The 25,846-nt window shown below is 42.5% G+C and overlaps 2 protein-coding genes across 6 annotated transcripts in view; both read left to right on the top strand.

Moving 5' to 3' along the window:
- The window catches only part of LOC125466212 (ATP-citrate synthase), a 74,766-nt gene extending 67,854 nt beyond the window's left edge, over positions 1–6,912 (top strand). For all 3 annotated transcript variants that reach the window (XM_048560436.1, XM_048560437.2, XM_059638899.1), the window contains 2 exons: positions 291–367; positions 5,376–6,912. In XM_048560436.1, the coding sequence (XP_048416393.1) occupies positions 291–367; positions 5,376–5,470 (172 nt within the window). In that variant the 3' untranslated portion in view covers positions 5,471–6,912. The remainder of the gene's footprint in view (positions 1–290; positions 368–5,375) is intronic.
- Positions 6,913–15,833: 8,921 nt separating this feature from the next.
- klhl11 (kelch-like family member 11) lies at positions 15,834–25,735 on the top strand. Of its 3 annotated transcripts, XM_048560556.2 has the most exons (4): positions 15,834–16,432; positions 18,955–20,557; positions 23,928–23,956; positions 25,081–25,735. In XM_048560556.2, exons 1-2 carry the CDS (start codon positions 16,053–16,055, stop codon positions 20,537–20,539), a joined length of 1,965 nt encoding a protein of 654 aa, XP_048416513.1. In that variant the 5' UTR covers positions 15,834–16,052; the 3' UTR covers positions 20,540–20,557; positions 23,928–23,956; positions 25,081–25,735. The 3 variants fall into 3 exon arrangements, with proteins under 3 accessions (XP_048416513.1, XP_048416512.1, XP_059494618.1); XM_048560555.2 differs by having other exon boundaries at positions 23,928–25,735; XM_059638635.1 differs by having other exon boundaries at positions 18,955–25,735.
- Positions 25,736–25,846: the final 111 nt, after the last annotated feature.

The raw sequence follows: 25,846 nt of genomic DNA, 5'->3' as shown, positions 1-25,846 counted from the left end.
CAAGATTCAAGCCACTGCATTCAGGGGCAGTGGAGGATTTTTTCATTGGTTGTGAACGATACTGATTGGAATTTGCATTAAATTTCAAAACAAAAATACACTTGTAATTTTCACTAGAATGAAGGGATGATCCCGGAAGGAAATCCAATTAGTTGTCTAATTTTGTGTTATTGGTAGTTCTGCGCAAACTGCAAATGCTGGACATGTGCCACTGAGTGAAGAGTAGTTAATGTTGACCTATACTTCTGCTTGATTCAAAAGAAGTGCTAATTTGTCTTTATCGTGTGCAGGGAGGAAGCCGATGAGTATGTGGAGATTGGTGCTCTGAATGGAATCTTTGTGCTAGGACGAAGCATGGGCTTTATTGGTAAGTTGACCATTTTAAAGGAGGCTAATAATTAAGGCAGAGATAATGGGAACCCCAGATGCTGGAGAATCCGAGACAACAAAGTGTGAGGCTGGATGAGCACAGCAGGCCAAGCAGCATCTCAGGAGCACAAAAGCTGATGTTTCGGGCCTAGACCCTTCTGAAACGTCAGCTTTTATGCTCCTGAGATGCTGCTTGGCCTGCTGTGTTCATCCAGCTCCACACTTGGTTATCTTAATAATTAAGGCATTAGATAGGTGGAGCTACATTTGCTATGCTCCCTCACCACTATTGTGGTAGATTTGGGCTGTTTAGGTGAAATAGGGAAGCAATTGCTTGTGTGGAATTGTGGAAATCTGGACATTATTTTAGGTGGCAGTGTGTTCTGGGTTAATTTAAATTTTTTAAACTGCACTGGATGGATTAGAAGAGAACTGTAAGGAAAGTGGAGCCGTATAGTTGGTAAGTAGCTGATCTTAGTTCTGTTTACCTGCTTTGGGTCCAGAGTTTTTGCAAAAGTTACCCTGTCTCAGTGTCAAATTTTCAATTGATATGAAATTCATAGATTTAGCAAAGTTTCTGATTTTTGCCCATTCTTTTTCTGAAGCAGTGCTTCCTGAATTCATGTGCACAGACCTAGTCCAATTACACCTGGAATTCCTATGCACTTAGGAATACAAGCTTGTCACTCATCCTCTGTTTAACCCTGAGCGCCCTGGTATCATTGTGCTTAATCTGTTGTACCCCTCCACAAGACCCAAAACCAAATGTACATACTCCAGGCCAGTCCAAGAATTTCTACAATTAAAGCATTGTACTAAAACATGCGTTTAAGAACCAACATTTTGGATTATGGTGTAGTTATGAGCCAGCTTTCTTCTGTAAACCCTTAGAACCTTTTGCTCTTCCACTGCTCTCTTTCCTTTTGAGAACCTATTCTGATTTGTCTTTGGGACCATCGTGTTGACATTTCACTTAGACCATAAGACACAGGAGTGGAAGTAAGGCCATTTGGCCCATCGAGTCCACTCTGCCATTTAAATCATGGCTGATGGGCATTTCAAGTCCACTTCCCTGCACTCTCCCCGTAGCCCTTGATTCCTTGTGAGATCAAGAATTTGTCGATCTCTGCCTTGAAGGCATCCAACGTCCCGGCCTCCACTGCACTCTGGCAATGAATTCCACAGGCCCACCACACTCTGGCTGAAGAAATGTCTCCTCACTTCAGTTTTACATTTACCCCCTCTAATTTTAAGGCTGTGCCTACGGGTCCTAGTCTCCCCGCCTAACGGAAACAACTTGCTAGCGTCCACCCCTTCTAAACCATACATTATCTTGTAAGTTTCTATTAGATCTCCCCTCAACCTTCTAAGCTCTAACGAGTACAATCCCAGGATCCTCAGCCGTTCATCATACATTAAACTTACCATTCCAGGGATCATCCGTGAGAATCTCCACTGGACACGCTCGAGGGCTAGTATGTCCTTCCTGAGGTGTGGGTCCCAAAATTGGACACAGTATTCTAAATGGGGCCTAACTAGAGCTTTATAAAGCCTCAGAAGCACATCGCTGCTGTTATATTCCAACCCTCTTGAGATAAACGACAACATTACATTCGCTTTCTTAATCACGGACTCTACCTGCAAGTGAGTTTTGAGAAGATATGTAGCTCAGGTTGAGGTTCTGGATGTGAGTTTGCTCACTGAGCTGGAAGGTTAGTTTTCAGACGTTTCATCACCATTCTAGGTAACATCAGTGAGCCTCCAATGAAGCGCTGGTGTTATGTCCGCTTTCTATTTATCTGGTTAGGTTTCCTTGAGTTGGTGATGGCATTTCCTGTGGTGGTGATGTCATTTCCTGTTCTTTTTCTCAGGGGGTGGTAGATTGATTTGGAGCCAATCTACCACCCCCTGAGAAAAAGAACAGGAAATGACATCACCAACGCAGGAAATGACATCACCAACCCAAGGAAACCTAACCAGATAAATAGCAAGCGGGACATAACGCCAGCGTTTCGTTGGAGGCTCACTGATGTTACCTAGAATGGTGACGGAATGTCTGAAAACTAACCTTCCAGCTCAACGAGCAAACTCACGTCCAGAACCTTAACCTGCAAGTTAACCTTTAGAGAATCCTGGACCAACGCTCCCAGATCCCTTTGTACTTCTGCTTTACAAATTTTCTCACCATTTAGAAGATAGTCCATGCCTGTATTCTTTTTTCCAAAGTGCAAAACCTCACATTTACTCTCATATGAATTTCATCAGCCATTTCCTGAACCACTCTCCTAAACTGTCTAGATCTTTCTGCAGCTTCCCCACCTCCTCGGTACTACCTCCCTGTCCACCTGCCGCCTTATCATTGGCAAACTTCTCCAGAATGCCCCCAGTCCCTTAATCCAGATCATTAATATACAAGGTGAACAGCTGCGGCCCCAACACTGAACCCTGCAGGATACCACTCTTCACCGATTGCCGTTCCGAGAAAGAGCCTTTTATCCCAACTCTCTGCCTTCTGTCTGACAGCCAATCCTCAGTCCAAGCCAGTAGCTCACCTTGAACACCATGGGCCCTCACCTTGCTCAGCAGCCTCCCGTGAGGCACCATATCAAAGGCCTTTTGGAAGTCTAGATAGATAACATCTACTGGGTTTCCCTGGTCTAACCTACTTGTTACCTCTTCAAAGAATCCTGACAGGTTTGTCAGGCACGACCTCCCCTTACTAAATCCATGCTGACTTGTTCTAATCTGACCCTGCACTTCCAGGAATTTTTAAATCTTATCCTTGACAATGGATTCTAGAATTTTACCTACTACTGAGGTGAGGCTAATCGGCCTAAAAATTTCCATCCTTTCCCTTGATCCTTTCTTAAACAAGGGGGTTACAACAGCAATTTTCCAATCATCTGTGACTTTCCCTGACTCCAGTGACTTTTGAAAGATCACGACCAAAGCCTCCGCTATTTCCTCAGCCACCTCCCTCAGAACTCTAGGATGTAGCCCATCGGGGCTAGGAGATTTATCAATTTTTAGACCTTTTTTAGCTTTTCTAGCACTTTCTCTTTTGTAATGCCTACCATACTCAACTCTGCCCCCTGACTCTCCCTAATTGTTGGAATACTACTCATGTCTTCCACTGTGAAGACTGACGCAAAGTACTTATTAAGTTCTTCAGCTATTTCCTTATCTCCCATCACTAGCCTTCCAGCATCAATTTGGAGCACCCCAATGTCTACTTTTGCCTCTCGCTTGTTTCTTATGTGTTGAAAGAAGCTTTTACTATCATTTCTAATATTACTAGCTAGCCTACCTTCATATTTGATCCTCTCCTTCCTTATTTCTTTCTTTATTATCCTCTGTTTTTGGAGCCTTCCCAATCTTCTGATTTCTCAGTGCTCTTGGCCACTTTATAGGCTGTCTCTTTTTCTTTGATACATTTCCTAACTTGCTTTGTCAGCCGAGGCTGTCTAATCCCACCCCGGATAATCTGTCTTTTCTTTGGGATGAACCTCTGTACTGTGTCCTCAATTACACCCAGAAACTCCTGCCATTGTTGCTATACTGTCTTCCCCGCTAGGCTCTGCTTCCAGTTGATTTTCGTCAATTCCTCTCTCATGCCCCTGTAATTACCTTTATTTAATTGTAACACCATTACATCCGATTTTGCCTTCTCTCTTTCAAACTGCAGACTGAATTCTACCGTATTATGATCGCTGCCTCCTAAGTGTTCCTTTACTTTAAGATCTCTTATAAAGTCAGGCTCATTACATAGCTCTAAGTCCAGAATAGCCTGCTCCCTTGTGGGCTCCATCACAAGCTGTTCCAAAAAGCCATCCTGCAAACATTCCCTGAACTCCCTTTCTTTGGATCCACCGGCAACATTATTCACCCAATCCACCTGCATATTGAAGTCCCCCATGATCACCGTGACCTTGCCTTTCTGACATGCCCTATTTATTTCTCGGTGCATCTTGCGCCCCTGGTCCTGATCACTGTTAGGATGTCTGTACATAACTCCCATTATAGTTTTTTATGCCTTTGTGGTTCCTCAATTCCACCCCCACAGAGGTCACATCCTCTGACCCTATGTCGTTCAGTGTCGTAGATTTAATTTCATTCTTAACCAACTCAGTTTCCCGTGGTTAGCTACGTTTGTCCATCTCGTAGAATGTATTTGCATAACTTACTGTTGTGCTGGCAACAATAACAAGGCAGTGAAATATTGTGTGACCTGCTTTGTACTGTGCGCAAATGGTAGAAGTGTTCAGATATTGCAAGTGTGACTTTCTCATTTCACACTAATGGACCATGTTACGGCTGAGTGCAGGGAGAGTGGGCTGGAGGAAATGTGCGGCATTGACAGCATTGCTTTGCCTTTTCTGTTGCTGTTTTTTTGTCCCAGGGAAGTGAATGCACCTGATAAAATGTAAACCATTGTGTTCTCACTGGCTGGATTGTGAAAACTGCTGCCGCATCAAGTGATTGAGATGAATGCAATAGGTATATTTAAGGGAAAACCTGGTAAATGAACATAGGATAAAGGAATGGTATGGAGCAATAGTCCTGAAAGGATTGTAGGCATCTCCTTCTATTGCAGAGATCAGTTATGTAGAGCTAGAAGGTAACTACTGCAGAAGTGGGGCATAAGGTGACAAGGCAGTCTTCCAAGAATGTTCATAACTGTTACAGATTGAAACCTACGCTCTTGTCATCTAACCAACCCCTGAGGAAAGGAATAGAGGAATTGTTGATGGGATAAGATGAGGCGGCATAAATGTTGGTCAATGTTTGTAGTTCAGAATGCTTTCTTCTGTCGATTAAATTCTGTACAATTTTTTGGAGACCTTATATCTTGGGATGGGTGTTTACATTAGTGCTAGCTTTTATAACTGAATGCAGACTATCATAACTAGTTTATGCCAAAAGATTCTCAAAAATACTTCCTTCTGAATTGAAACAAGTTTTTGTTTGTTTTACTTTGTGGTTACTGATGTACTTTAACTTCACAGGACACTATCTGGATCAGAAGCGTTTGAAGCAAGGATTGTACCGTCACCCATGGGACGATATCTCTTATGTCTTACCAGAACATATGACCATGTGAACGTTGTAAGCTTGGAATGGGGCCTCAGTGCAGAACCATCACCCTGATCCCACTGTCGCTCACCTCAAAGGTGTTTACATTGCTTTTCTTCTGTGCACTGAAGTTCTTGGAAGGAGGGGGAAGGGAATCTTGTGTCTTGACCAATTGTACAAACAATGTGCTTCATGAAATGATGCAGCTGTTCTTAATTAAAACCAAACCAAAAACATGGTGTTACAAGTCCGTCAGGAGGTCGCTGAAACCTGGTGTCAAGCTGGGTGTGTACATGCTCAAGTCGCACATTATTTGGGAATTTAGTGTAAGCTATAAAGAGGAAGTGAGGAATTGGTGTTGTCGGGAGTCCTTTGTCTGCACTGCCATTGCAGAATACAGCAGAACCCAAAGTAGATTTGTTCCTTCATTTGAATTTACTTTCAGGAAAATTATCCAAAAATATTTTTTGTTGTGTTGCTGTAGAAACATTTCCATTAAGCAAAGCTTATTCTCTGTTCAAGTAGGATTTTTTTATTTACAAAATCAGTAAACTGGGAACTCAGGGTGGGGTTTGATAATTGTTAATTGCCTGAAGTAAGCAGCGAGAAAGTTGAACAAACAAAAGCTGTAGGCAGCCTGCAAACCATAGCTATCCACCTGGAGATGCACTGACAACTCCATTCACTTGCACTTTTTTCTCTGCTGATTTGACCTAATTCTGCAGGACCAGAGATTTAGAAAGGACTGATCTAGGTGCTATTGCATCACTGATTAGTCTTAACTTTGCAGACTGTGATCTATTTTGTAAGCAGCTTGATGTTTACAAGTTAGTGGGATTTTAACTTTGTAGCCTAGAAATTTGTTACTATTAGTCGAGCATTCAGCGTCTTTGTATGATGCACCTTTGTTCACTGTATTGCTTGTCACATTTCCTTTTGCGTTTATAATGCCTCCACTTGAAACAGTGGACATTGGAACGTCATGCAGCTGTTTGTCTCGTAATATCAGCAATGGCTCTCAGGTTTGTACATTACACAAAGGCAACATGTTTGACATTCATTGGAACAACGCAGTCAGTCCGACCTGAGGTGATTACTTTTTCTTGCTGGGGTCTGCTGTACAGCTTCAATGGCATTTCACCCAACCATGTTGCTGTGTCTAAGTCCTATGTAGTAACTGTGCTGATGTAAACCTAAGGGACCATTTGTACTAAATCTTCGTCTGCTGTGTGTGTTTTCAGAATTTTAATTTTAAAATTAGGAGATTGGGAATGAGATGTGACATCCTGTTGAGGGATGGAAGGGAAAATAGGGTCCTTAATCATTAGAAATTCAGCCTTCAAAAGTAAGCTGCAACCATATGCACTGTTTGACTGTGTTTTCTGCATTGTCAAGGTACCCAAGCCTGAACCTATAATCACAAAGTCTATCTGGTATCTTCGTATAAATTAAAGTATGTAATTTATTGGGTATCTTGTCTGTGTTTTGTGTTTTTTGGAGTTATAACAGAACCTGAATCAAGGATGGTCAGATTCTTGATCTGGGAGAGTTGAGATTGATCCTTCCTCGTAGTTGCCTTGAGATACTAATTCTGGAATGAAACTTGGTTGATTTCTACAGAGCAGCATTCTGGGCTCTTGGCTGTGCCTGTCAACGTTATCGACGGACGATGTGTTTAAACATCAGGTGTCCCAAAAAACTATCTTCACCCGACACATCCTAAACCACTTCACTGGATAATTAACAGATTATGATCTACCTGAAGCTGAACTCAAAAGAACTGAGAGAAATTGTACCCGAGAAATGAATTCAGCTCCAAGCATGTCCAGGTCCTGAGACAGTGATTAGGCATTGGTCTCTACTCCCATCTGACAGAGGCTGGAGATGCAATGGCAATGACAGATGTCATTTTTCCTTTACTTTTGAGTGGGATGGGTAATGCTTCAATATGCTGTCAATAGATAGCAATCATTTTGCAAATGAAATATTCAGTCTGTCATGCCTGTTACTTGCAATAGCACCGTAGAGCTCCGTGTTTTCCGTAAATATTTGGAAGGAGGTTTGTGATCATGTACTCGTTGGCTGGTTTTTGTCATGTCTAGATATTTTTTCATTGTGAAAATTCTCTTTTTAATATAATTGTTCTCCCTTTAGGCTTTGTGTTCCCAAATCCTGAGCAAACAGCCTCAAAACCCAGTCAGCTATTTGTGCTTATTTCTCAAAGGCTGCTTTTTGCCCCATTTTGAATTAGAGGAGTTTCAAAATTAGAGGGCATAAGTTTATGGTGAGTGGGGAATCATTTAGAAGGGACCTGAGGGATAGTTTTATTTCAGAGGGTGGTGCATATGTGGAAGGCACTGCTAGAGGAAGTGCTAGAAGCAGGTACAGTTGCAACATTTAAAAGATATTTGGACAGGTACATGAATAGGAAAGGTTTAGAGGGATTTGGGCCAAACACAGGCAAATGGGACTAATTTAGTTTGGGAAACTAAGTCTGGGGAAGCACAGTGGTTAGCACTGCAGCCTCACAGCGCCAGGGACCCAGGTTCAATTCCAGCCTCGGGTGACTGTGTGGAGTTTGCACATTCTCCGTGTCTGTGTGGGTTCCCTCCCACAGTCCAAAGATGTGCAGGGTAGGTGGATTGGCCGTGCTAAATTGCCTGTAGTGTTCAGGGATGTGTAGATTAGGTGGATTATAGGGGGATGGGTCTAGGTGGGATGCTCTGAGGTTTGGTGTGGACTTGTTGGGCCAAAGGGCCTGTTCCCACACTGTAGGGATTCTAAAAGAAACCTGGTTGGGATGGACGAATTGGACTGAGGAGTTTGTTTCTGTGCTGTATGTCTCTGACTCTAATGATTTGGAAGGGATGGTGCTATTAAATTTCTGATTTATCCATGTTGACTCATCAGATATTTCATGTGTCTGAGAGTGTCAACGTGAATTTAAAGGTGATAGGAGGCTCAAAAGGGTGCATCAACATGACTATGAAGAGACATACATGAAACACTGGTGATTATCTCGCAGTGCTTCATTTTTAACAAAAGAATTTGTATTGAATATTGTTCTTGTTCATTAGGAGAACTTTTCATATCATATATGTTGCTGGGAGTCAGACATAGGAGCAGAATGAAATCAGCTCCTTCTTTTCACTGCTGCTGCCTTCACTCCTTCCTAAGGAACGTCAGATCAGAAAGTTGATTCAGGCCATCGAGCCCAGCATTTAATTAGATTAATGTCACTTTCCTGCACGTTCCTTGATTTGTCATTTGTATTTAGAAATCTACCTGTTTGTATTTTGAACTCGCACAGTGACTGAGCTCCCACCAACCTGTGACACAAAGTTCCAGCAATTCACCACTTGCTAAGTGAAGATGGTTCTACTCATCTCAGCCTGAAACAACTTGTTCATTATTCTGACTGTCTCCTAATTTTAGACAAACACACCCTCCCCAAACCAAAGCCAGGAAACATTGAAGCCACATCTGTTGAGTTGCACCCTTTATGAACTAGCAACATGTTCTAACCCCTTGGTCTATAGCCTTACAGGATACAACGCTTCAGATTTAGATCAAATTCCTTCCGAATGAGCAGACGCCTTCTGCCTTGACGACAAAACTGGGCAGCAGATTCCAACACCCTCCATGCTGTAGATGGAAGAGATCTAGTCTTTCTCCTAATGACCTTGAATTTGTGTCCCTCTGCTTGGGAAGCAAGTTTTGCTTGTCCACTCTATCCAAACAGTCATCATTTTTTATACCTTAATAAAATACCTCAGCCCTCTCTGTCCTCAGGAATATAACTGTAGCCTGTCCTATCTTTTCTTTATGCCTGTAATTCTTGAGCTCTGCCAACATTCCTGTAAGTTTTTTTTTCTTTGTACTCTCTATAGAAAGGTGACTAGAACTGAACACAATCCTAGCTATGGCTTAACCTGTGTCTTGTATAGCATGCAAAGGACTGCACTTCTTCCCTGTAGGTTTATAAACTGGAATGTGTAAGTCAAACTGCTGTTTTGATAAAAGTACCAAACTGAAGAACGAGTGGCACTGTGATGTACGTTCTAGCAGCACCAGATTCTGTTGCTTTTTGAAGGTGTGGGGTGCATATTGAGGCAGTGGCACCTTTTGAGTTAATTAAAAATTCTAAAGGCAACCTTTGGATCGGCCCAGATGTAGCTCGAGTTTTGTTTTATTCAGGACGTGAGTGTATTAATGGCTGGGTCAGCAATTATTGCCTACATCTAATCGTCCTTGAAGATGGTGGTGAGCTGCCTTGAATTACTGGATTTGTCTGGTCTATACATTGTTCATGTTACATGCACTTATTATTTTCTAATTTCTCCTTTGTCTTATATTAGAGTCACTTAACAGTGGAGCTAAATAAACCCCATCAATGTTGCTGCCACTTGCTCATTCTTAGTTGTACCCAAACTGACTCTCAGATTGAAGGTACAAGATTATCCTCTCTTACTAATGTATTAATTCTTGTCCGTTGTTCAGAAAGGTGCCCAGTCTCCTTTCCGTTTTAGCTATCATTTACTAAGTGACAAATATCCTTGATTATTCAGTTCCTGTGATGATTGCTGACAGCAAAAGACGTTCTTAAATGGTGAGCATGTCCTGAGTAAGTAAATTGTTCAGGTTACTTTGAACAGTTTCAAATCTATAACGCACACTAATTTGGTTAAATTATCAATTACTGCCCAGAGGCATTTAACTCATCCCACAATTAACTAACTTTTGCATTGACTACACTTGAGGTGGTCATAGTTTTAATCCATCATACATTTTTACTAAATATGCAGCACATCTCTAGTTTCAGGTGTATTTTTTCTCCTCACTGTTCTTGGACATTTGTCCTTAAAGTTGCTTTATGGGTAAACCTGCTTCAATATTTTTTAAAGTGTAAACATGAAAAGCTGCATCCTTTTTAGTGTTATACCCAATGATGAAACGCCACATCCTTAGATGGAACAAGGACTGTTGTGCTGGGAAAGCTTCTGGAATTGTTACTTTAACCTTGACAACAATCTATGCATACTTGTTTCAAGTGTCAGGTGCCCTTCTGCAAACTGGCTTCTAGACAGTTCTAATTTAATCACTTGGGTGGAGTCCTCCCTTTGAAATGAACAAACCAAGATGAATGTTATGAAAATGAAGGTTGGTTGATTTTATGTATGACTGTCTCTTCTGAGCCCACAAAAAGTCAAACACTTGAATAGCTAACTTTTAACGTACAAATGTTTTAATGCATTTTATTTAACACTATATTACAAATGTACTATTTTCTTTCTTTAAATTTAATTTAATCTGTTTTGCGTGTGTGGTGTGTGTGACCTGTGGCTGAGTGTGAGAATAATCATTTTTATCTTAAACCCACGGAAGTCTGCTGCAGCTTCTTTAAATTGATCTCACGTTAAAGGGAACTTACAAATAAACATCTCTATTTCCAAAACAGCAACACTGGCAAGCAAGGACAGGGATTTGAAGTATAAACTTCTTTCTCCTCTCCCATCTACGATAGCAGTGTCAATCACTGATCTAGTGTCAGCGGCAGAAGCCTTGGGATTCTTGGTTCATTTCATCTCAGAACAGAATGGAGGTGTTCCACAAAGTGGTCTTCCACTCTTATCTCGCCACTGTAAAAAGACACTGCATTGTCAGCAGCATTATAAACTAGAATAAAGAGTAAAAAGGTGCACATTCTTTTCAATTCCAATGTCCATGCTCTTCTACATTTTCAAATGCAGTCACTGGTGTGGGGGGAGGAGGCAAGAATGTAAGAACATAAAAACTAGGAGCAGGAGTAGGCCATCTGGCCCCTTGAGCCTGCCCCACCATTTAATAAGATCCAGGCTGATCTTTTTGAGGCTCAGCTCCATTTACCCGCCCACTCACCATAACCCTTAATTCCTTTACTGTTCAAAAATGTTATCTAGCCTTGCCTTAAAAACATGCAGCAAGGTAGCTGCAACCGCTTCACTGGGCAGGGAATTCCACAGATTCACAACCCTATTGGCGAAGTAAGTTCCTCCTGACCTCAGTCCTACATCTGTTTCTCTTCATTTCGAGGCTATGCCCCCCCCCCATTCCTAGTTTCACCTGCTAGTGGAAACAACCTTCCTGCCTCCACCTTATCTGTTCCCTTCATAATCTTACATCTTTCTTGTAAGATCTCCCCTCATTCTTCTGAATTCCAATGAGTATAATCCCAGCGCACTCAGTCTGTCTCCATAATCCAACCCTCTCAACTCTGGAATCAACTGAGTGAATCTCCTCTGCACCCCCTCCAGTGCTAGTATATCTCTTCTCAAGTAAGGAGACCAAAACTGCACACAGTACTTCAGGTGTGGCCTCACCAGGACCCTATACAGCTGCAGCATAGCCTCCCTGTTTTTAAACTCCAGACTCTATAGCAATGACAGACAAAATTCCATTTGCCTTTTTAATTACCTGCTGCACTTGCAATACTACATTTAGCGATTCATGCACAGAGACACCCAAGACCCTCTGCACAGGAGTGTGCTGCAATTTTTTTTACCATTTAAAACATAGTCCATTTTGGTGTCATTCCTACCAAAATGGAAGACCTTGCACTTATCAACATTGTACTCCATCTGCTAGACCTTTGCTCACTCACTTTAGACTATCAATATCCCTCTGTAGACTCTGTCTTCTGCACACTTCGCTCTACCATTCATCTTAGTGTCATCTGCAAATTTTGACACAATTCGAAATTACCAATGTAAATTGTAAACAATTACGGTCCCAACACTGATCCCTGAGGCACACCACTGCCAACCAGAAAAACATCCATCTACTCCTACACTTCGCTTCCTACTAGTCAACCAATCCTCTCTCCATGCCAATACAGTATCTGTAATATCGTGCAACTTTATCTCTTATAGCAGCCCTTGCTGTGGCACCTTGTCAAATGCCTTCTGGAAATCCAGATACACCACATCCACGGGTTCCTGTTGTCCACCATGCAAGTAATGTCCTCAAAGAATTCCACCAAATTAGTTAAACATGACCTATCCTTCATGAACCCATGCTGGGTCTTCCCAATGGGAGAATTTATATCCAGATGTCTTGCTATTTCTTCCTTAATGGTAGATTCAAGCATTTTTCCCACTTCTGAAGGTAACTGGCCTCTAGTTACCTGCTATTTGTCTGCTTCGTTTTTTAAACAGTGGTGTCACGATATTGTGATTGGCCACAATATGCCAGCCAAAAAAGCATTTGCTTGTCCCTCTTACAAAAGTGAGAAGAGACAGCAGATGGTTTGCAATCCAAGACATCACAGAGTACATAACCATCCAAGCAGTTACTGACAATCACCAGTAAACTGGCATAAGAAAATGTTAAATGTATATGTGCATTGCACATATAAGATTAAACATTTATCTCAGCCTGCCCAATGAAAATAATTTTTCCCTGTTTGTGAGACCTTTCATGCTCAGAGTGCTCAGCAGAAGTATATTCCAGTGATAAGGAAGAACTGTAGGAAAAGAAATAGTCAGCCATGGGTGTCTAAGGAAATAAAGCAAAGTGTCAGATTTTTTAAAAAAACATACAAAAAATGTGAAGAGTAGTGGGAAACGAGTACACTGGGAAATCTTTAAAGGCCAAAAGAAAGCCACAAAAACAGTTCTAAAGAAAAGTAAGTTCAATTATGAGAGTAAACTGGCTCAAAATATAAAAACAGGCAGCAAAAATTTTTATAAATATGTAAATTGTAGAAGTGTGGAGAAGGTAAACATTGGTCCTTTAGAGGATGAGAGAGCCAATTTAATAACTGGGAATGAGGAAATAGCCAAGACATTAAACAGTTATTTTGACAGTCTTCACAGTGGAAGACACAAATAAGATGCCAAAACCTGATGGAAAGAAGATTAAAGCAGATGAGGACCTAGAAACTATCATTATCACTAAGGAGGCAGTGCTGGCAAAGCTCATGGGGCTAAAGGTAGACAAGTCTCCTGGCTCTGATCGTATGCATCCTGGGATACTAAAAGAGGTGATGGGGAGACAGCAAATGCACTGGTAATTAATTATGTACCAAAATTCACTGGACTCTGGGCTGGTTTCTGCAGATTGGAAAACAGCCGTTCACATTTCATACGTAGTCCCAGATCCTTTTCCCTGTTCACTTACTACAATTATATGATGAACGGTTAAGCTGCAGTCACTGCATCAACTACTTGTACGACTTATATAAAAGTACGGCAATAACTTTACTTATAATCTGTTATGGTTGTATAACTCTCGCCTTTGAACAAAATAATGTTTTACCAATATGCATGTGCTGGCCAGCTGAAGCTAGTGGTTAAAGTTGCATGTAATAAGACCCCCCTTCGTGCATCTGAATGGAGTTGGAAAATTGAAAGACAGTTCATTCTCAAGTTGTGGAATTCAATACTGAGTCTTAAAAGCTGTAAAGGCTTAAATAAAACATGAAGTGTTGTTTGTCCAGCTCATATTGCACTTCAATGGATCAGTGTTGCCCCACGAATGTAAAACAACACTACTACAACATAAGCAGCAATATAATACATTAAAAAGAACAAGTGAAAAGGAGGGTTTTGGGAGGAGATAAATGATCAGCCTTCTGCATTACATGGGAAGGTGCGATGGGGTGTAAGTGTCATAAGTGATGGAGGAGTGGAACATAGTGTTGCAGGGAGAATGAGTCATGTGGAATGCAGGTGGGATGGAAATTGATGACCAAGCAAACATTATTATTGCTCTGGGAGGGAGGTGTAAGGCTGATGACAGAAGTGTGGTAGATTAATTGGTCACAGTTGGGAATTGGCAATCACTTGGGTTGGAGGGTGGGGAAGGAAGCAGGGATCCTCAGTTGGACAGAAATGTTACATTGCAGGAAACCCAGTGAAACATCAGATGCATTGAAACAGATGGGGAACCTGGGAGAATAGACTGGAATGCAAGCAAGAGGCAGGGTGCGGGTTACAGGCTCAGAATAAGGGATTCATGGGGAAATTGGGAGTTGTGTCCTTGGGATCTTAATAGGATGCAGCGAGGGGAGTGGTGTTTGGTTTCAGGTCTATTGTGTTACGGCCAGAAGACAAATCAGTCCATCATGTCTGTACTCATCTTCCATATAAACATCTTGACCTAATACCGATTCTCTCATCTTTCCCAAATAATTGCGCATTGTTTCTATTTAAATAGTCATCCATTCGCTAGAACGTCTTGACTGAATCTTCTTTCATCGGGCCTCACAGGCAGTGCATTCAAGATCATCAGTCATGTTAAAAAGCATTTTTGCACCTCCACTTGCTTCTGTCATAAATCTGTGCCCAATGAGCAGAAACAGTTTCTATCTGCTCTGTCCAGGTTTGTCATTAGAAAACTTCTCTTGAATCTTTTAGCTTGAGGAAGAGCAATCCCAAAGTTTCCAATCTATCCTCTAAACTTGTGCCGAATCCCTGAATCTGTTGTTTGAAATCAGGTTCTGAGGAAGCAGGTTCAACCAAGGCATTCCAGATGGCTTTCGATTTTGTTTTTGAACTGTAATGATGGGATTTAGGGAAAAGGCTGGAGACTGGCTCTTGAGAACAGAACCAGTGCGGGTATGATGAGCCACATGGCTTCCCTGTGCATGCTAAATAATTCCATCAAGTCATACTGGACTTGAAACATTAATGATGATTTGATTTTATTTATTGTCAGGTGTTTTTGTTACAAAATATAGTGAGAAGTGTTGTATACTGTCATCTTCAAGACAGAAATAAACCTGAAAGGCAGAAAAATACATTGTTGAACTTTACAGTCTTTCTTGTTGAGTGTTGGGCCATGAACCCTGTAGCCACACATCATTAACGAAGTCTGGCGTCTAGAACTGGTCACAGCACTCTAGCTGAGGTCTAAATACTGTCTTATCAACAACTTAAACGTGGGGTTAGTCAGAGAAGTCGTCCACACGGAAAAAGGCCCTTCAGCCCATCGAGTCCGTGCTGGTCAAAACTAACCAGCCAACTATTCTGATCCCATTTTCCAGCACTTGGCGCATGGCTTTGTAGGCCCTGACATTTCTTAAATGCTGTGAGTGTTTCTCCCTTACAGGCAGCGAGTTGTACATTCCTGCTGCCCTCTGAGTGAGCCAATGTCACCCTCCACACCACCGGCCTCTTACTCTCGTGCAGTCCGCCCCTCACTTTTATACGTCTCAACAACGTGTCACCCCCTCAGCTACGAGGGCAACCGGCCAAGTTCGATCCAGTGTGAGGGCCACTGACTGAAGTAGCTGCCGCGGGATCCACGAAGCCTCGAGCGCGGTCGGGAAAGAGTGCGCGGAAATGGCTGACGTGTGGACGCAAGGTCCGCTTACGTTCTGGAGGGGCGGGGCCACACGCCTCCGAAATGATTAACGTAAGACCGCAGCTTCCGATGACGCTTTGCAAACGAAAAGGCTAATACAATTAGGGCGGGAGCACAGGTACCAAAAGTGATGACGCACGAACGCAGGTTCCTATGACGTTATCATAAGCGGAGGTACAGAACACGAAAATTGATGACATTGGAGCGCAGATTCCGGTAACGCCTACAGAGGGGAGGTCCGGGGCCGTTGGCGGTTGGGCAGCGTGATGGCGGCGGCCCCGGGCCCGGGAGGGGACGACGGCGATGGCGAAGCCGATGTGTTCGAGTCGAGGACCCATTGCCTGGAGCTGTCGCGCCGCCAGAACGAGCAGAGGAAGCGCGGCTTGTTCTGTGACCTAACCCTGTCGGTGGGAGGCCGCGAGTTCCGCGCGCACCGCTCGGTACTGGCCGCCGCCACCGAGTACTTCGAGCCGCTGCTGGGCGGCAACTTCGAGGAGTCCCGCTCCGAGCGTGTGGAGATGCGCAAGTGGAGCACGGAGCCCGGGCCTGACCCCGACACCGTTGAAGGCGTCCTCCAGTTTATGTACACGGGCTCCATCCGCGTGTGCACCGGGACCGTCCATGAGGTCTTGGAGCTGGCCGACAGGTGAGGGCGGAGCTGCACTCCCATTGGCCCGGTGGGAGGAGAGATCCACTCCCCGTGGCCGAAGGGGGAGGAGTGACCCACTCATATTAGTCGTGGTGGGGAGTGTGGTCCACTCCCATTGGTGGGGGGGTTGGAGATCCACTCCTGTTGGCGGCGGTGGTGGTGTGGGTGATCCACACTTGTGGGGAAGGTGGTGATCCACCTGTGTTGGCAGCGGGGATCCACTTCCAATGGCGATGGGGTGATCCACCCATGTTGGTAGTGGGGGAGGGGTGATCCACCCCTGTTGGCAGCTAGAGAGGAGTGACCCACCTCCAGTGATTGCAGGGAAGGTGGATGGTCCACTCCCTTTGGCAGTAAGGGTGAGATCTACTTACGTGGGTGATGGTGGGGCATCCACACCCACTGGTTGTAGTGGGGGGATCCACGCTTGCTGGCAGAGGGAGTAATCCACTCCTGTTGTTTGGGGAAGAGGATCCACTCCCATCGGCCCAGGGTGCAGAGTGATCCACTCCTATCGGCCTGGGAGAAGGGAGTAATCTGTTCCATTTGGTTGGGTGAGGGGTGATGTGTATCAGCTGACATGGGTTTTGATGAGGGCTTATCTATTCCCATTGTTTGATGAGATGGATACACTGGTGTTTGGCTGGGGAGGTTAATACTCCTCCCCTTCCTGGGAAGATTCTGCCTCAGTCATCTAGGAATCAGACAGGATAATCCCCACCCAATTATCAGGATGAGGGGATTTCCCCCCCCCCCCCCATAGCCACAGGAATGATTGGTGCACTCTTGATGGAGGAGATCTACAATCATTGCCTAGGGTGGTAGATCCGCACGTATTGTGCATGTGGGAGGCATTCACTCCCATTGGCCAAAGAAGGACAACATTCACTCCAATTGGTAGGGGGAGGAACTCCAACTTATTGAGGGAACTCACTTCTATTGGTTGGGTGATCCACAATCATTGGGAATCTACTCCCATTGGGGAAAGGTTGGTTCACGCCCATTGATCAGAAAGAGGGGTCATTTGACATCCGTTGGCTGGTAGGGGGTGGGGTGGGAAGCGTATAAACTAGGAGCAGTAGTAGAGCAGTTAACCCGTCGAGCTTGCTCTGTGAGTCACTAAGATCATGGCCAACCTGTCTGTATTGTGAATTCCGTATTTTCATGTACTCCTGATAACCATTGATCCCCTGCCTAACAAAAATCCATCTTGTTCTATCTTGAAAATATTCAATAAACTTACCACCTCCATCTTCCAGGATGGAGATTTACAATGTCACTCAACTCTCTAACAGAAAAAGTTCCTCTTTTTTTGTTCTAAATGCTCCTAATTTTAATAAGATGTCACTAGTTCTGTACTCATTTGCAAGGAGACATACTTTCCACATCCACCTGGTCAAGATCATTCAGGACGTTGTATACTTCAATGAAAATTCCTGTCATTTTTCTAAACTCCGGATCCATTCACTAGTGTGGGGTGGGGAGACTGTCTGAAATGTATCCATTTCACACCACATGTGCAATATCCATTATATCTTCCTGCTTCATGAGTAAGTTTTGTTAAACTGTCTTCTTTGTGGCATTTTGCCAAATACCTCCTTACAAAACCAAGGAGACATCTACTATAGTCTTTTCATTAGTCTTCACTGTTGGTATATAAACTAGATGTCTTTTCCAAACGATGTGACCTAACTCTGTGGACTTCATTAGGACAAGCAGTTGAAGATGGTAAAACACTTTTCAGGATGAGTACAATAACAGATGAGGTACAGCCAAATGTCCTCAGGATTTATGTGGTAATTGACTGTATTAATCTGGGTAGCATTGTTGAAAGTTAAGCTGCAGAGGACCAAGGATGAGCACCCCTGTGCTATGTGGGTGTAGATTGGGAAGCTATTTGAGTTGAGAGGTTTGCTATATAATTGTTAGGACAAGAAGGATAGTGCATAGGAATATTGTGACAGAAACATTTGATGAGCATTGAGTATCAAAGGCACCAGACAAGGATGAAGTCATCGTATAGGACATTTGTACTGCTCTGCAAATTAGAGGCAGTTTTATTTTTGATGGAAGTGATTCTGTGGTGTAATGTTGATGTTTGTTTTTTTCCAAACTTGGTATTAAAGAGTGAGTGTGTGATTGAGCTTGGATGCTGTGGAAAGATCTGTAACAGGCTACATTTTGCACACTGACTGTAAACGAATCACTGCTAGAAATGAACAGTAGCATCTATGCAGAAGCTAAACATATCTCAGTATTGGGTAGCCAACACTCACCACTATCTTTTCCAAGCCTTCCAGTTTACTTGGCACTAATTTCTTATGATATTTCTGGTCCAGTTTCAGAAGATATGGAATGAAACTGTGTTGGTTAATTGACTCATATTCATGCAATATGGAGTTTTTGTGGTAACTTTTTAATTTTAAAATGTAAAACATGTAGCGCATTTTAGTTTTCAAATGTAACTGCCACTAATAGAGAGTACATGATTTTCCAAAAGTGCCATTTCCTTGTTTCAGGTTCCTCTTGCTGCAGCTGAAGGAATTCTGTGGGGAGTTTCTAAAGAAAAAGCTGAATCTCACCAACTGTGTGGCAGTTCACAGTTTGGCCCACATGTACTCCCTGGACCAGCTGGCTTTGAAGGCCGCAGACATGATCCGCAGGGACTTCTCCAAGGTGGTGCAGGATGATGAGTTCTACACACTGCCTTTTCACCTGGTCAGGGACTGGCTGTCAGACTCTGAAATCACAGTGGATTCTGAGGAAGTTCTTTTTGAGGCTGTGGTGAAGTGGGTGCAACGGAACCCAGAGGAGAGGGAAAAGCACTTTGAGGAGCTATTTCAGCTATTGCGTTTGCCTCAGATGAAGCCCACATATCTAACCCGAATCATCAAATCTGAGCGGCTTGTGGCTGATAATGCCAGCTGCCTCAGACTTGTTTCAGAAGCAGTTGAAGGTCATGCATTGAGGTCGGAAAATCTTCAGCCTGCCAACCTGGAGAACTGGGCATCCCAGGTTGTGTCATTCCAGCCTCGTTTCGGACAGAACATGGACATCATCATGGTAGTGGGTGGTGTGTCGGAGGGTGGAGATTATCTGAGTGAATGTGTAGGCTATTTCATTGATGAAGATCGATGGGTGAATCTTCCACACATTCACAACCACCTGGACGGCCATGCTATGGCCATCACAGATTCTCACGTGTATGTGGCCGGCTCCATGGAACCCGGATTTGCAAAGACAGTGGAGAGATACAGTCCAAACAGAAACAGCTGGGAGCAGGTTAACAACCTGATCACAAGAAAGCATTCCTTTGGGCTGTCAGCAGTTAAGCAGAATTTGTACAGTATTGGGGGACATGGGAACTTTAGCCCAGGGTTCAAAGATGTTGACGTATATGAACCTGATCAGGATAGATGGCACCACTTGGAATCAGCTCCCAAAATATTACGTGATGTTAAAGCTATCAGTGTGGAAGATCGTTTTGTGTACATCACTGCTCGCACCCCTGTGGACACCGATAATGAAGATGGATTGGAGACTATAAATGCAAAGTATGATACTGACACAAGGCAGTGGCAAGACGTAGAATCTCTGCCACTGCTTGATAACTACTGTGCCTTCCAGATGGCTATTGCAACAACAAATTTTTACCACACAGCTTCATGCTGCCCCAAATGTTACCCTGTAACAGATAGTGAAGCAAAACAGAAAATCTCTAACATGACAGCAGATGAAATCTTGGAGAGCTTGCCCCCCGAAGTGTTGAGTATTGAGGGAGCGGCGATTTGCTACTTCCGTGATGATGTATTCATAATTGGTGGCTGGAAGAACAGTGATGACATGGACAAACAGTATCGGAAGGAGGCATACCGTTATTGCTCAGAGAGGAAACGCTGGATGCTGCTGCCTCCCATGCCCCAACCACGATGCCGGGCAACTGCTTGCCATGTGAGGATACCTTACAGGTACCTGCATGGAGTTCAGAGATACCCAATGCCACAGAACCTAGCCAGACAGCGAGAGCGGTTGCAGCAGATGCAGCAGTTACATCGACGTTCGCTAAGCCTCAGGCGGCAGCTGCAACCTCAAGTCGAATGTTAACCAGAAGCACTTCTGGAGGTGAGGGTTGGCTGAGGAACCCTCTCAATCCTCCCCCCAATGAACATTCCAAGTCCGACTCCACAACTAAATATAATTTGGAGGACAGTGCTTATTAGAAATCCTGACCCTCCAAATATTAATCTGTTATAACAGTTGAAAGTGGAGCCAGTTTACTAGGGCAGATCATAATCTTCACACTCCACTGATCAATAATGGAAATAAGCTTTGGCGTCACACCCAAATGGGTAGAATCAGTCATCAAATGAGACTTGAGCTTGTTACATTTTTCTTTTGCATTATCTCACTTTCTCCATCCACCTATCTTTGGGTGATACTGTGCAACAAGAGAAATGTCCTAAGAGCTATGGAGTTAAACCATTGCAGGCTGATGCACTGCATCCAAGTTCCTGGATTTCTCTTTCAGAGGTGTTGCCTTTTTTACATCACACTCAGTCCCCAGCCAAGTAGTGGATTGAGTACCATGTATTTCAAAATAATGTCTTGCCTTGTTGTATATGTAACCTTGCTTTGTTTTTTTTTTACTTTCTCCTTCAACCCTTGTTGGGACCAAATTTTACTACTTATTCCTTTAACCTGACATTTACTTAAGTGTGCAAAAATAATCAAACGTCTTTGTTAGGGAATGGGAGGGAAGTTGATCTGTTGAGAGATATTAGTTTCCAGGTGCCACTTGATCATGTGGACATCCCCATTACTATTAATTCCTCTGTGGTTGCAACAGCTTATATCTGTTTTGGCCAAAAACTATAATTATGGAGGACTAGGCGGCCAGTCTAGTGCATGATGTCTGGGAGCACAGAGCACCAATCCATGGAGGAATCTAAAACTTGCGTGGGGAACAGTAAGAGAAAAGTTGTTGGATCTAAACTTAATTCAGATAGCAGAACTGACAATTTGCCCTGAGTTTTCCAATCATGACCTATTAAACAGAATGCTCAATAATTGGAAAACTTAAGCTAGGTACCAACCAGCATAGAATTCCCTCAGCACTTTGGTTGTTGCAGAAAGCACTTTAAACTGATGTTTGTTAATTTGATGCACATAGTGAGCACCATGCTTTCATACTATATTACCATCAAACCTCCTTGAGGTAATTTCCATTTTAAACAACCATTTAAAAGTACTTACCATTATGTCAAGCTGTACTTTTTATTTTTGTGTGACAGATCAGTCAGTACTGATTCACTGTTCCAGGAATCTGCTACCTAGCTTTCTGGGGTTTGATTACACCTCATTTTTGGTTTACACATTGGGCTGTACAGGGATAAGCTTGGCTTTCTATTAAAGGGCCCAGCGGAATTACAATCAAATAGTTTTTGCTTGGACAGGGTACCTAAGTGATTGCCCATGAATGATTATTTATGGACCCTTGTGTCTTTTCTGTTTCTCATTACTTCCTTAAGTGCATCATAGTTTTGAGTTATGGTCAGATCTGTTTATGTATATATGCATATACTGTTTTGGATTCGGTAGTATTCGTGTGTAACATTTCATTCAGCTCTTGTACCCTTTTCTAACTGATCAAAACTGTGCAGACATCTGAACTCATGAGCTGTTGGAGATGAAACCTTATTCTCCATACTTTTCCTTGCTCTGTATGATGGACAAGGAGAAATGTCTGTCCGACCAACTGATGTGCCGCCTTTTTAAGTACCTTGCTCTGGACAGTTATTGTAGTTAATCATCCAGAAGCAATTGAAATACAAGGATTTTAAATAGTTCCTTATCATATAATTTAGTTTCTAAGGCATAATGAGAACCAGTGTATGGAGTATAGCTTTTAGTTGCAGTCTCTAACTTTGTGCAGTCACCTTGTGTTTTGTGTATGTGTGTACGTGTGCTGTATATCAATGTACTGATTTGCACAACCATTGGGTTCTGAGATGTTTTCCTGTATAGTTTATGTTTTCAAATCTTTTTGTGAAACTATCCTCAAAGGAAGGAAAGTCTTAAATTTAAACTAGCCAGCATAATTTCTGTATCAGAAGTCAGTTTATTTTAAATGTAAATGGTTCAAGTGAATTAATTCGTATTTTGTAAACGTATTTATATGGTGACTTGGCAAAGAAGTGTTAACGTGCCTTTGTTTTGTGGACATGGGCCATTCTTTCATCAGTCTGGCGGATGTTTCAGGGGAGTATGTCCTGCTGGTGGCACATTCCTTGCTCATTTCCCTATTTTCCTCAGTGAATCTGTTACAAACTCATTGCAATATGTGATTGGTGATGACCTAATGTTTGTTCATAGCAACTGGTTTTCAAAACTGAAGGTTTCTTGTGCTGCACCACTCTTCCTTTTTGGTGAGAGCCTTGGGCCTTTTGTAGCAGTGTATCACTGAAAGCAAAACAAAATCAGAATTTACTGGAAAAACTCAGCAGGTCTGACAGCAACTGCCAAGGCAAAGCAGAGTTAATGTTTCGAGTCTAGTGACCCTTATTCAGAACAAGTGTTCTAAAGAAGAATCACTGGACTTGAGATGTTAACTCTGCTTTCTGTCCACAGGTGTTGCCAGACTTGCCGAGTTTTTCCAGCAATTTCTGATTTTGTTTCTCATTTCCAGAAACTGCAATTCTTTTTAGTTTTTTGTTTGAACACTAAAAGTGGGCTGACACGAAGCAACCAGGTTTCAAGCTGCTAGTATTTCAATGTTCCAATTATAAATTGAATAAGGACCATCCGTATTCACCAGCAGTCACAATCCGAGACATGATCAGCCCATGTGCCTGTTTTAGGGTAGGACTAGACTTTAGCATTGTGATATATTTGGTTTGTCTGATACTGGAAATCTGAACTAGCCACTTTCACTGCTAGTGGCTTGCCTGCATCCACAGAATGCTCGCCACATTTATGGATCAGTTTGAAAGGACAGGTTCTGTAATTACACTGCTCAGCCGATAAGCAATTGCTCAGAAAATATTAAAAAAATTCATGTGCCATACCTTATACTTAACTGAAAACCTTGATCTCTTTGGCAGTTTTATGCAGTTTTAATTTGAGAGATCCTGAACTTGGATCTCTGCCTTCTTGCAGTAACACGTTTGTATCATCAGAGAGGCATATAAAGCCATCCAGAGATAATGGTTGAGGGCGTGTAATTCAGATAGTTTCACTCACTGAAATGTGGCCTGTTGGATGGTAAATTTTTGCCCTTAGAAATACAAGAGCATTGTTCACACAACTGATTAAAGTCAAATGTTCTGACTCTGTCAACCGGACTTGTGCTGTGCAAAGGTAAGGTTGTGAGGCAAAGGAGAAAGACACCAACTGCATTTGCCCAACCTCAGTAATCATTGTTTTATGTGGTATGAGGCTGTGGTATCATTGTTTTACTGAAATTCTCTGTGCTAATAAGATGTTTTATTTTTAGATTCAATACAGGCAGTGTCACGAGCAACGGTAAGTGATACATCAGCATGGTTTAACAGGAGAGGTGTTTTGCCTGATTAAGCATGGGGCACTAAACACAATGGACATGTTGTGATGTACCTCACTTTATTATCCCAAATGAAGTTCAAGCTGTAGTAAGAATATGTTTCCCTCAGGTGTGACCTTTAGCATGAAACTTCGCTTCTTGCAAACAGTCCAGTGTGGTGGCCTTTGTCATTTATTACAATCACATTGTATTGTGACATGGATTTGAAAAAAATCTTGATTTTTAATGTCTTTCACATCTCAGAAATGCCTCAAAGCATTTCATGTTCAAATTTGGAAAGAATTTTAATTGTTTTGTTGAAAAGGTGCTGTCATGGAGTGTACTGCAAGATCCCAACAACAAGCATCAATTGAAAGGCCAGCTCATTGGTGATCAAAACCATGCTGCCCTTGATTTTAATGCCCTTTGGCGTTGGAAACCTTGGGTATCACCGTATTAGGAGTGAGCATCACATAAATTGTTAGCTGTCCTGATTTGATGCAACTCTAGATACTGCTCCAGATGCTCCTCCAATGTCTTTGATGGTTAACATCAATAAAGTATGGTAACGGTCAGCTAATGGCCCCAAATTGTGAAAACTCTTGGTATTTGGTATTTTATACATTCCTATGATCTTGTGTGCAAGTTAACCCAGCAGGGGTAGATCCACTCTTCTTACATGCAAAATAATGAGATAGACTGAACCTGGCCTGAGCTAGTGAGAATATTAGAATGACCCTTTTTAAATTCCTAAATAATTTACCTCTGTTAATATGCATATTACTATTGAATCTTTGGATATTTTAACAATGACGTTTTCTCTACATTCACTCTTAATTTGGTGCTCTATGGGCTGCCTCTCTGGACAGTTTTTGTTTAATGTGCTTTTAAATTTATCAATAAGCAACAAAACACTTAATATGGATATGCATGCTGCTAGTATTTCCCATTTTGCTGTTCTGAAGTGCACAATTACCAGAGCCAGTACTTGGTATGTATGTTGGGAGAGGGGACAGTGTGATGGCTACCAGTTATGTTTGGCTGACTGCAATTTCCAGCAGAAACCAATTTCTTTCATTAGTTTATTGATTTTCTTTTTCCTTTGCAGATCTGTACTTTCTTAAAAATGGTTTTTGTTACTCAACCCTTTCTTGCTTATTTAACCCCCATCATTTGTCAAAAACGTGTTCGAGAATGAGCCAAGATGCACATAATTTCAAGCAGATATCACTACCTATGTTTGTGTGTGTGTTTATGAATGAGCAAGCTGTCTAGGACTTTTTTTCTCCCTCTCCCTAAGGATAAGGAGTGTTTTGTAGTGAGAGAAGACTGAGGTAAGGAAAGAGTCTGAATTCTGACGCATGTTGTAGTTTGAATGAAGAGCAATGTGCTATCTAGTATTCAGGCATAAGTCCATTCCACTTTACCTTCAGCATTGTTCCTGTTGCCTTTTTTTAAAAAAAAAGTTTTGCCTAAATAAAGAGGATTTGTTTTCCCCCAACACTTTGATTGCACTTGTGCAGCTAGCTGGGCATAGTGTGATTTTGACTTGCATTGAACAGGAGATGGTGAACAAGTATCTTTCAGATAGCAGAGTATGCATTTGCCTGCCTGACATCAGTTGGAATACTAACCAGCAAGGTTGTCAGGACTTAATTTGGTGTAATGTGTGTATGCATGTGTAGCAATGTGATACTCACCCACTCTTGTTTTTCTAAAATATAATACAGTAGCTTGTTAATAAAAGAAGAGTTTAAGTTTACCACAAATATGTGTGTTTGCTTTCTATAGGGATGGGGTGCTGGCAGTGTGGTATGCACAGTTGATATAACAAAATAAATTACAGCTATCTGAGTCACCATCGTAGCTGCAAT

The sequence above is a fragment of the Stegostoma tigrinum genome, chromosome 31, assembly GCF_030684315.1.
Source record: "Stegostoma tigrinum isolate sSteTig4 chromosome 31, sSteTig4.hap1, whole genome shotgun sequence".
In the NCBI taxonomy this organism is placed as follows: domain Eukaryota; kingdom Metazoa; phylum Chordata; class Chondrichthyes; order Orectolobiformes; family Stegostomatidae; genus Stegostoma; species Stegostoma tigrinum.
This window is presented reverse-complemented; position numbering and strand designations above follow the sequence as displayed.

Bases quoted from the DNA above. Each gene is read 5' to 3' on its own strand.
- klhl11 (XM_048560556.2), top strand. From the start codon at position 16,053: ATGGCGGCGGCCCCGGGCCCGGGAGGGGACGACGGCGATGGCGAAGCC. The intron at 16,433-18,954 runs GTGAGGGCGGAG...TCCTTGTTTCAG, and splicing joins GTCTTGGAGCTGGCCGACAG to GTTCCTCTTGCTGCAGCTGA.